Source organism: Lithobates pipiens, unplaced genomic scaffold (genome assembly GCF_037356315.1).
Source record: "Lithobates pipiens isolate NorthernLeopardFrog02 unplaced genomic scaffold, aLitPip1_a1.2 Scaffold_18, whole genome shotgun sequence".
NCBI lineage: Eukaryota > Metazoa > Chordata > Amphibia > Anura > Ranidae > Lithobates > Lithobates pipiens.
Genome location: NW_027507758.1, coordinates 236,471,458 through 236,484,071, shown reverse-complemented (window position 1 = coordinate 236,484,071; position 12,614 = coordinate 236,471,458). Strand labels below are relative to the sequence as shown.

At 37.0% G+C, this 12,614-nt stretch overlaps 1 protein-coding gene across 8 annotated transcripts in view; it reads left to right on the top strand.

Annotated features, from left to right (window-relative positions):
• The window catches only part of SASH1 (SAM and SH3 domain containing 1), a 279,554-nt gene that overhangs the window by 215,297 nt on the left and 51,643 nt on the right, over positions 1–12,614 (top strand). For all 8 annotated transcript variants that reach the window (XM_077486691.1, XM_077486692.1, XM_077486690.1 and 5 more), the window contains 2 exons: positions 3,617–3,688; positions 6,855–6,998. In XM_077486691.1, the coding sequence (XP_077342817.1) occupies positions 3,617–3,688; positions 6,855–6,998 (216 nt within the window). The remainder of the gene's footprint in view (positions 1–3,616; positions 3,689–6,854; positions 6,999–12,614) is intronic.

Genomic DNA, 12,614 nt, shown 5'->3' with positions numbered 1-12,614 from the left:
CAGCATGAGAGTGTCAGAGTGTCATCTGCTAAGGGAGTGAAGGATCAGATTTTTTACATTTCTTATGGTTGGACTTTAAGTTTTTACTGCTGTCTCGGTACCTGATGCCGTTATTCCCCTTAAATGTGTGTAGTCAATGGGACCGGAAGTTGCATGAAATCTATCCAGCAGTAGTAAAACGCTTAACTTTTAACACACCTCACTCTTTTCAAAACAGCAAAAACATTTTGTTGGAGATTTAAATAAAATCTTGCAAATCTATAGCAGAAGGTTCTGATTCAGTTTTGACTCACATTAATTATTATGGAATCCCAAATGAATTTAGCAAATATTTCTACTCATCTTTGCCATATCTACTCAATTCTGACTGACAGATGAATCATGGTATGGTAGAGTACAATAGAGACAAATACCGCCAGCACTTTTAAAGCTTTAGCAGTCCTAAATCTTTAACGCTTTGCTGAATTTGGCCTCAAGTGTTTCTTACATATCCCATAGGTCAAAGTATCATAGCACTGATAAAGCTATGAAGCTTCTGTTCCACATTTTGTATTGGTCATAGCGTGAAATAGCTTCATGTATGTTGTGCTGACCATGATGAGCAGAAGTTCATCCAAGAAAATATCTAGGGGCATTTCTTCTGATCCTCTGTAGCATTGGATCGCGCTACTGTTCTTGGATTCTAGGATTGGTCGAAATAATTTTATAACAAAGAGTAAAATATCCATGAGTAGTACTAAACACTTCCAATGATAAAAATGCAATCGTTATCAACCCTAGGGTAGTCCAAAACAGATCCTTGCCTGGGCATATCCAATCTCCAATTAGGGATGGGATTAGACTGTTTGAGTAACTTTTTGATAGCTAGCTCTTGTTTTTTTGTTTTTGTTTTGTTTTGTTTTTTATGTTTAAAAAAACAAACAAAAACATACTTTTTTTTAAATTGTATCAGTACTTTCTCAAATTGCTTTAATGTGCTTGCTAATTTTACAGACTTGCTGTCAATAAATCTCTTGTAATATATATATATATATATATATATATATATATATATACACAACATATTTTACAACTGTTTTGCTGTTCTGTGCTGTGCGTTTTATTACTTTAGCTCTGGGTTTTGTGGAAATAAAACCTCACATATTCAGCCAATTTACTCCCCCTTTGTTGTAGTGGCACAAATCTGTTTATCTCCCCAGTGTGGTTACAGTCCTTTGTTATAAAAACCTGGCTTTTTCTATTTCCTCCAGCTGCCTAGTATGTTTACACTTCACAGATACTTCTCTAGTGTTACAGGGAAGCGTAAACTGTCTTGCTTCTCCCTGATCACTTGAACAAAAGGCCAACTGAACTATCCATTTCTTGTGTCAGGCGACCAGTTTAACAAAATAAAACAGTAGAACATCTGGGAAGTTAAGCTGGCCATAGACTGTTTGAATGTCCGAATGTCTGCTGGTTCAGCAGGGCCTGGCCAAGATTTGAACCATGTATGGGCAAGGCTGATTGTACCCAAATTTACCAGTCCATCAACTTGCATGTTGCAAGGCTATAGCCGCTAGTAGTAACCATTGTATTCTGCCATCCCCGCTGTCAGAATACAATGGCGCATCTGGAGGCATTCCCCCATCGACCCCAACTGTGTTGATCATTGAATCAAGTGTTTTTTTTCCTTCCACTTGTTGCTTGCACGGTGGAAGGAAAGAAAATTGTGTCATCTAGAGCAGACCTTAACAAAGAAATGGTATCTGTCTGTTACAGACTATTTTATTAGCCATTTATACCTATCTGCTGTGGGATTAGAGTTTTCAAAAATACCAAATGGACCAAAGGTACCACTATTTGCAATAAATTTTTGCAGTCTTTTTTATACCAAAAGTCCATTAAAAATAGAAATAGAAGGAAGCAAGAGTGGTCGAAGATGGAAATCTTGACATGCTAAGTCTGGTATGCCCTCTTATTTGCAGTTTTATACCACTGTTTTAAATACCAACACAGTGGACTCTTTTTAAACAAGCAGTCTAATTAAAAAAAAAAGGGCCAGCATTTGTTACAAGATTGATTGAATAATTTTTCGCCTTTAAACTGTGTTTATTGCCATAGGCTACATTTAGGCTGCAGGCCCTATGGCAAACTTTAGGGTAATATATTTGAATTACAACTTTAAAAACCATGTTTTAACATTGTTAATTGGTTTCTATAGTGAAATGTGTTTAGAGGAAAGCAGTAAAATGTACAAGATGCAGCTGTGCTTAGAGATATTCTTTAATGGTTCCTGTTAAAATCTGTCTTTGAGCTGTGATTTATATGGGAAAATTGTAAAAGGAGAGTCAGGATTTCAAATCTATGCATATCTTTTAAATTACGCGTAGAACAAGCTTAACATGTTTTTGTTTTAATTTCCAGGGGGTGGGACTTCTGTGTCTTCTGTATATGTGTGACTTCTGTATATGGGATGTTAAAGCACACATGTAGTATTTTTGGTGTAGTCCTTTGAAGAATGCTAGAGAATAATTTTGTAAGGTTTTAAAAGGAAAAAAAACACTTGCCTACATATTTATCATATTCTTTACAAATCTTTGATGTTATGTAGAGCTGCACAAGATTTTGTGGATGGCAAAACTTATAAAATGGATTAAAAATATTTCAGTTTTTCAAGATGACTGATATACAATATAGCCTGTTCATAGTAGATCAAAAATACGGCAGTACCTATGTGAATTAGCTGTGCAGCAAAAGGCATTTTCTGAACTTCTTTCCTTGTTCCAAACAAAAACGTAATGAACACACATGTGTAGCATATCATTTGTACTAAAGTTGAACGCATTTCTTTTACATTCCCCAGGATTTCTTCATGTGTGCATATTAAAGGCAACAAGCCTCTCTGCCTTAGCATTTTCTTTTATTTGAATGTAGAATGTTTTTTTCTTTTTTTTTTTTTTTTTTTTTCAAGAATGCCAAAAAGATTAAATTACTGCAAATTTGTAATACTTATAAATGTAAAAAAAATCCAAATCTATAAGTCTTTCTCATATTGCAATAATCAAGCTGATGGAGTATAAATATTTGTGTTTGGTGAATTGAGAAGAAATACAACTTTCTCTATTACCTTTTTGCATTAATGTTTTCCCATATCAGTATTGATAGCTAGGCCTCTTTATCAGCCATATAGACAGATGACGAGAGACATAGACAGGATTTTCTGTAATGAATAGTAAGCCATGTGGTTGCCATACGATAGCTCATCGTGCATGGTATTGTGATGACTGAAACAGCTCTGTAGGATTTGATGAAGGATAAAAATAATTCAGCCTTACAACTGTATGGAAAGCCATTTTCATTCCCTCAAGCATAAATTAAATGTGAAGGAAATGTATTCATTATTAGTTTAAAGAGAGTAATACTCAAAGACCATTTCATGGTAAGCATGAATCATTGTGGTGAAGCATCCAGTTTGGTATTATTTTGATTTTTCCATTTTGTATGTTTTCATATGTTCCCATAATGACTGAAGTTCTCTTTTTTATATTTTAATTCTTTGTATTTTTATCTCCTGTCTCTCTCTCATTTCTTTTTTCTTCTTCATCTTTCATTCCTTCCTGCTATGTTCACTCCACAGAGGACCTGCAGCTTTGGTGGATTTGATCTTGGTAATCGTTCAATACATGTAGGAAATAATGCTGATTCACTGGTGAGTTTCTGAGGTCCCTCTAATTTCAGTAATTACTGTATGTTTATAGTTTTAGCTGAAATGCTCTAACAACGACTTGAAACACATTCAGGCAAAATTACAGCAAAATAACAACCAACTCGCATAAGCAGAGATGCTACCATGCATTGTTATTGTTGTAAAGAACCTAAAGTAATGTGCAATTTTTGGTGTCAGAGCAGTAATTCTCAAAAAAAAATCCCTCAAAGTATTTCTAATATCTGTATTTTTGCTACCTCTTAAACCCTTATCTTTTAAGCTTCCCCTATCTGAAACCTAACATTTAAATGTAATACCTAAAATGTTCTCATAAAGGCGTAGTCCACTACTTTGACCATATTTCATGTTAGATCCATACCGAAGGTGTAACATGAAACATTCCTCACATTCCTCAATCTGCTTTCCCTTCCCCATCCTTACCTGCATCGTATAGTTATACTTCCTAGAGCATTATGTTTACTTTTTAATTCAGCACAGCTGTACTTGACACTTAGCCCACACAGCTACATCCTTCATTCACAGATTCATTCACAGGGAAATGTAAATGGAACACTACAAGTCCCATCTTCTACTGCAGAAAGGCTCATCAATCTCAATGTAGCACTAGCGTGGTGATGTCGCCACATTTGATTACTTCCTCCAGCCCCATAACGGTTGGTCCTTACCTCCGCACAAACCTGGGGCCAGAAGAAGAGTCTTTAGGAGCCTGTGCATTGCACTTTCTGTGCATTGATCTTGGTTACAATACTCCACACGCCTGGATACTAAGCAATACTAAATGCACGTTTTATTTTATCTGTGTGGGTGCATGTATTTATTTTCAAAAGGTGAACTATGCCTGTAACTCACTAACCCTTTACCCTAACCTGTAGCCAGGTAAAACACCCTGAAAGTGAAAGTGAAACTGTGATAGGACTGTGGACAAGTATTTAAGCAGTAATGGTGTTTAAAAACAAGCCCTCTCTGACCTCTGTAGCTAGAGGCACTGTTGAAGAGTGTGTCCACAAAATTCACAGCAGAATCAAGAAATTACATTGTATCAGGTCAATGCTGGGAAAGTAGTAATGAGTAAGCTGAACTATGTAAAGACAGATTTTAATGACTTCTGCTGTGAAAATTAAAGCGGTATTAAACCAAAAAGCAAAAATGTGGTGTATTTCAGCTTACCAATTTTTAAATGTGGTGGCTACATTCATTTTTCTTTTAGTAGACTTTTTCTCACTTGATGATCCAGCCAGTAACACACTTACTGTCTTAGGGTATTTTCACTGAGATTTTGATGGACTTGTCTAATGTATTGTAATTATAACCATTATAAGCACACCTGTCGATGTTAAATTGTTTGTCTCAAACCCTCTGCCACTTTGCTGGACAGCTTGGTCTGTTAAATTGGTTAGTTTTCTTCTTCTTCTTTTATCAGGGAAAAAACAAAAAAAAATGACTAAAAACAAATGCAGCCAACACATGTAAGAATTGATAGGTTCCAAAAGAATCCTTTTTTACTTTTAGGTTTATTACCACTATAAGGATTAATTATTTCACAGTACCTAAAGCTACCTACATGGAGATCAACGAAGCCACTGACTTCAATTTAAATATAGTCTCCTGGGAGGATGCAGGGAGAGTACCAACTGACTGATAATATCTGACAAGGGTCTTTTGATCATAAGAAATGTGCATTGTACATATAATTTTACATGTACATGCTAGCAAACTAGCAACCATATTTCCACATTACAACACATGCTGTGTTTCTTGTTTTGCACAATATACTTTATAGAACAGTAAATAAAGTGCATAAACAGCTCAGTAACAACAAAGCACCTATACCATCACACATATATCAGTTTTAAAGTAATAGGGGCAAAAAAATATATAAATGAACATAAATGATAAATAACTTAAAAAAAATAATAATAATAATAATATATAAAATATGAACAAATTGGATTGCTGCACTTAAATGATTTATTGTAGCAAAAACATCAAATCAGGTTCCATTCGGTGTCCAATACATGACAATTTTGGCCTATATAGATAACGCCCTTCTTCAGAGCAAGACAAATGTAACATTAAAGTGCAAAAAACAAATGTATATTCCCGATATTCAGTGTCATTTTTTCAGGAACTGCTATATAACCACCTGGTAAAAAGGTGGTGTAATAATAATGTGGCGAAATATTGTTACCTGGTTATATGGTAAAGAACCAAAGAGACTATCGATTGAGCTTTTTTCCTATCCATGATGGTGAGATAACAAAACTGGTCATTGTGATTCCAGTTTGTTACAGAAGTGCACTGATCTGGGAGAAAGTTAAGCACATAGTTTGGAGTGAAGTTCAGGATTGAGTGAAGCTCAGGTGTGTGTGTGTGTGTGTGTGTGTATATATATATGTATGTGTGTGTGTATGTATATATAATATATATATATTACACACACACATATATATCCCTCCTCCAGGCTGGAAAGCATCAGATCAAAAAAAAATAAAATAAATCTAATGCTTTCCAGCCGAGATCTAAGCTTTGTTTACATCCGCGGCCCAGACGTGACATCATAACGATGTGCCCGGCCCTCCGACGGTCATAGAGATGACTGGAAATCTCTATGCTCGTCATCTGGCAGCAGTGGATTCTTTCTCCAGGTTTCCGACCGGGAGGGAGGAGGGAGAGTCCGGAGAACTGCCGGAGGGTGGCGGGAGGGGGGGGTGGGGGATGCCCCCTCCCGCCACCTGTAAGAACGATAAAGCGGCTGAACTGCCACTATGATTGTTCTTACGGTGCACAGAATCACTGGTTGAAAAAGAAGATATTGAAATGATGGCTGCAGGTATCATTCAGATATCACCACTGAAAGTCAGACGACATATGACGTCCTTGGGCTGGAACTGGTTAACAAACCTATCAAAATTTACCATCCCACCAATTGTATAATTCCCAATAAATTTGGGCTTTGATTTAGGTTAATTCATTAAAAAAACAGCATAAGAAATAAAATTTAATAATATGATTTTCTGTTTGGGATGCTTAAGGTATTAATGTATGGTGGAACATCTGGGTGTGTGGTTAAGGGTCTGGAAATATGTTTATTGCAATCATTTGTTCTTTCTTGATTGGCTACAAATTAAAGAATGATTTACTCTTGCAGGAAAAAGATGGACAAGTTATATACAAGGAAGTCATCAAATCTCCCAGCACACCGAGGATATCACTTGGTAAAAAAGTGAAGTCTGTCAAGGAAACCATGAGGAAGAGGATGTCCAAAAAATACACAAGTTCTGTGTCAGAGCAGGTCAGTAGGAAATTTACATTCCTTTTTAGCAATTTGTTTATTGAAATTAAGCTGCTTTAAAAACAGAAACTAGCCTTTGAATTCTGGAGTCCAGCTGTGTTTTAAGGCCATACTCCCGCATAGAAAAACTGCAGCAGCTACCAAACATATGGCTGCTGTTGTGTATACGTGTTCCTGGACTGCCACACACTGCACATGTTACAGTCAAAATCTTTTGTTTAGGAAACAGTTAACTTAGCATTCCTAGCATTTTGGTGTGTTAGCGATGATCCATGCAGTCTGGGTGATGTGACTTTACAAACATGATTGTAAATTGATTACTAATACAAGTTCCTGCAAGTTGTCTGTGACATATGGCTACATTCAATCATGTTTGTTAAACACGTCATTAAAATGTCCGAGTCATGGCCTTGTGTCCATTCTTGGTTGGTTTTACAATTTTAGCAAACATAGTAAAAATATCAGGAATTACCAGAGAAAACAGGTTCACTTTGTAACTTTAAAATAAATTGGCATTTGACTTTAGACCTGGTCCACATTAGTGTGATTTCAAATGTGAATTGAGCCACACAGAATCACGTAACAGTGGAAATTTCATTGTTTTCAATGGTGCCCATTCACATAAATGCAGCACAGCACGGCACAATTTTAGAAAGGGTTCTGTGGTACTTTTATGCAATTCCGGCACAATTTTGGCCCCATAGAATATGCAAACCAAATCCAAAATGCAGCCAAGCACTACATCATCCCATCATAGGTTTCCTTTTATTCTCTGAGAAAATGAACCAATACATCTGAGTGTTCACTGCAGGTAAAAACTTTTTTTTTTCTTTTTTTTATGTCTTTCTTTATTTCTCTTTTATTTTTTTCCTATAACTAGTATAATTTCATTGAAAATGTAGCTGTTACAAATCCAACCATTTCTTAGTGTTTTGACAAATACTGCCCTCCAGTGTTGGCATAAGCTACATTACATGCAGAAGCCCTTTTTAATAATAGCAATTGAGTCTGCTGGATTTAATTACATATCTTAGCAGTAAACAATGGCTGTTCGTTGACGGAAAGTTAAAATGCATTTTCATGCAACATAAACTATCAACACAGAGAAGGTATTTCTCTAGTTTTATAACCCCATTTTTTTTCTTAGCTGTATTCTAGTGAAATATTACAGGGGTTTCATAGGTTGGACATCTGACATATGTAGCAGGTACATCTGTTTGTGAAGGTAAGTTTATCATAACATTACTCAGTCATGCAAAACTGTACCCATACAACATTTTTGTCCGTTTTTTTTCACACAAATAGAGCTTTCTCTTGGTAGTATTTAATCACCAGTTTTTTTAATTTTTTGCGCTATAAATGAAAGATCGAAAATGTTTTTTTAAAAAAAAAGCATTTTTCCTTGTTTCTGTTATAAAATTTTGCAAATTAGTCATTTTTCTTCATAAATTTTGGCCATAATTTATACTGCTACATATCTTTGGTAAAAAATAACCCAAATCAGTGTATATTATTTGGTCTTTGTGAAAGTTATAAAGTCTAAAAGCTATGGCACCACTGAAAATTTATCACACCTGATTTACTGATGGCCTATCTCATTTTATGAGGCCCCGAAATGCTAGGACAGTACAAATACCCCCCAAATGACCCCTTTTTGGAAAGTAGACATACCAATGTATTTAGTAAGAAGTATGGTGAGTTGTAATTTTTTGTAAAATTGCCATAACACGTTATTTCTCACACACAGCATTTGCATACTTGCAACTACACCTCAAAATACATTCTACTACTTCTCCTGAGTATGGTGATACCACGTGTGTGAGACTTTTTCACAGCCTGGCCACATAGAAAAGCCCAACATGCAAGGAGCACCATCAGGTGTTCTAGGAGCATAAATTACACATATCATTTCTTGATTACCTCTTACACCTTTGAAGGCCCTGGAGCACCAGGACAATGGAAAAAAACAAAAAATTACCCCATTTTGGAAAGTTAACACCGCAATGTATATTCTGTGAGGCATAATGAGTCTTTTGAACTTGTGATTTTTTTTTCCACAAGTTTTTGAAATATGTGGAAAGAAAATGAAAATAAATTTTATTTTTTTTGCACACAGTTATCCATTTATAAGGGATTTTAAACACATAGCATGTACATAGCAAAAATGACACCCCAAAATGTATTCTGCTACTCTTCCTGAGTATGACGATACCACATGTGTGAGACTTTTACTTGCCACATACAGATGCCCAACATGCAGGGAGCACCATCAGGTGTTCAAGGGACATAACTTTCAAAACTAATTTGACTACCTATTATTACACTTTTGTGAGGCACTGTAGTGGCATGAATATGGCATGGATAAACACTTATGTGGCATTGATGGGGCACGGATGAGAATTGATGTGGCATCGATGAGTACTGATGTGGGATAGATGTGGCACAGATGAGAACCAATGTGGCACAGATGAGTACTGATGTGGTATGGATTTGGCACAGATGAGCATTTATGTGGCACGGATGAGTACGAATATAGCACGGATGAGCACTGATGTGGCACGGATGAGCACTGATGTGGCATGAATGAGCATGAATGAGCCATGGGTGGGGATGGATGAGCATAAATGAGCTCTATGGGAATTTCAGATCCAGCCCACAGCGCTGCTGCAGCAGCTCCCTCCTCTCCTCACACACTGTCCTGATCGGTGAGAAGGGAGGAGCTGAACCAGACATGCTGCAGTCTGACGACATCTGATCACGCTGTCATTGGACAGGTGCTCATGTGGTAAAGGGCCTCTGTCATTTGGCCCTTTACCCCGATCTGTGATGCGCCGGGTCTGGAAGACCCAACGGTCACGGACATTCCAGGGTGCACGCCAATCTGGGAGAACGTCATTGTACGCCCTCTCAGAGTTATCCAACTGTGCTGTCATTTGGCTATGGCCCGGTTGGTAAGTGGTTAAATTGGTACATTGAACTAGGAAACACTTTATTGTTTCTTCTTGATTTTCTGCAATATGATGTCAAGGAGATGTTGAATTTCTGTGAGTTAGTGAATGCTTACATAAAGAAGCCCTGTAATCATTAATACATAAATAAATGTATTTTTTAATGCAGTCAATGTAAGTACATAAATTTGACCAGAAATCAGCTTCTTGTGGCCACTGTACAGGATGGCTAGATTGTGAAACAAGTGTTACAAGGAGCCAATCAATTTGTGTGCCGACAAAAGCATGCTGAAAGGAGTAACAGAGGTAACAGCGGGATGAGCTCATCACTGCTGCTTCTACTTTCACTGTCCAATTAGAGGCTGGGGCAGGTCCAGAATGACCCTGGCTCGTAAGAAGGGAGCTGAAAGCTTTTGAATGTAAGACTGAGGGCATCTAGTAGCAGGAAAAAATAACGGTTGGGAAAATCTTGCGGCTGAAGCTGAATATTTCAGCAAAGAGCAGTGTTTTATTTTACCTTTTATTGTTATTTGTGAATTGAGTTCTGCTTTAATGTCACCTTTTAAAGCTTTAATTTTAAATCAACCATGCAATTTAACTCTAGCATATCTAACTATTACCATTGCTGACTCTGAATTCAACCTATATTATTTGGGAAGTATTATAAACCTTAAGAAAAAGAGCAAATGTGTGAGTGTGTCTTTCACTCATGGGAGAAGACAAACGATCTGCATGCTAGAGAGAGCTGACATAGTGGTTTACTTTACTAATCCATCCAATATGTCATCCTGACACATTTAAATTGAATGCTGTGCTCAAGCAGTTGATGGCTGACTTTTACCTCAATCTGCCTCTTTACCTTCTGTTCCATTTGAACATTTTTTTTGTGCAAATGGTATTTCTGTCTTCTCTTACATTCCTAAGCAAAAGACAATCTAATGTTTTTCAGTCCTAACAGGGCTGTTTTTGCGATTAAGACCATTGAGCTGAATGATATAATATATAAAGTTTATTTCATACATCTGATATGTTCTAAACTTTTTTTTTTTTTTAAATTGATATACCATATGGATATCAAACTATATAAATAAAATTTTAAGGAGAAGCAGGGCCAAAGCTTTTTTGATCCTGCTTCTCCTATCGCGGGATTGTCGTTTCTTGACTTTACATTCAGGATCCACTCATATTCTTGGACTGGCATTTGGCTTGGCCTCTCAGTGAGATAATGGAAGACTGAGCCAGCTGTTCCCTTCTCTCCCCAGCCCAGTGCTCCAGTGAGCACTGGAGGGGCAGAGCAAAGGCCCGGTCACTGACAGTCACCGGCTCTATGCTCAGAGCGGAGGGGAGAATTGAGCGATCTTTGGTGTTTGCTCAGTTCTCAGTGCAGAGGCAGTGGGGGGACAGATCCTGCATCTACCTTGAGATTTTTTTGTTTTTGTTTTTTAATAAGCCAGTTGATTTCTTTTTTTATTCATTTTTCTTTTTGTTTCCTCATTAAGGTTTTTCTTTACTGTGTTTCTCAGTGACACCAGATTAAATGAGGGCGCCCAAGTTCATAATTTCCTCTCCCTGTGGGAAAGACCCTTGTTCACGGTATCCAAAACCAAAATTAAATATTTTTGCTTAAGTTGAGTTGCTTTAAGATTTAGCAGTAGATTTAAAATATGTTTTTGAGAAAGAGACAAAATGAAATTAAGGATTTCTGGTGTCGCATTTTTTTTCTTTCTCAAATAACTTATTATTCTTTTGGCTCTGGCACCTCAACACCACCAAAGGGTCATTACAACAATATATTTTGAAATATGTTTTATTGTTTTTTTTACATGCATTGTCATTGTGTTGATTATGCTGTAATATTAGATTTTACATTCTTGTATTATTTATCACAAATGCCAGTGACTAACCAATAACAATGACTAAAATCCGAAAAAATGAAAAATAGTGGCGCTTAACTATAAATTATAACGTATCAGGCTTAAGCGCTTATCAGCCAAACAGCAAGAAGTGAACCGTTGCTCCAATCATCCATTGTGCAAATTCAAATATTCCACATGTAAAATAATAAAGGTGCTCCGATAGTGTAAAACCGTATGAATCAATTTATTAAAACACAAAAACACTTCAACCTTTACACTCACATTTCACAGTTTAAAAGCCATACACAGATGCGAATCACCACTTCCCTGTTCAGCTCCAAACACTGCACATTACTGGTGATGATTGCTACACAGCCACACCCCCGACGTTTTGTCATACACTGACTTCCTCATGGGGAAGTGGTGATTGGCATCTGTGTCTGGGCATTGAGGAGAGGGTGAGAACAATGCTGACAAGCTCGCACACCTCGGATTTGCCGTGGCCACAGTCCAAGTTTGTGCTGTACAGGAGTGAGGCTTGCTGTGACTTTGCTATCTATTTTCTGTCTTTTGAACTGTGAAATGTGAGTGTAAAGGTTGAAGTGTTTTTGTTTTTTAATAAATTGATTAGCATTAGCATTTTCAGCCAGATCAGAAAACCAGTCTTATGTGTCTGTAGGTGCATCAGACATACACCGCCCATCAACAGTCCTCAGTGGAGTCAATAAAACAGTCTTGAAAAACTGGTCTTGTTGCTAGTTTTTAAGCCCCTCATTCTTGAGATCAGCTTTGCTAGAAATAGCCACCCCCCC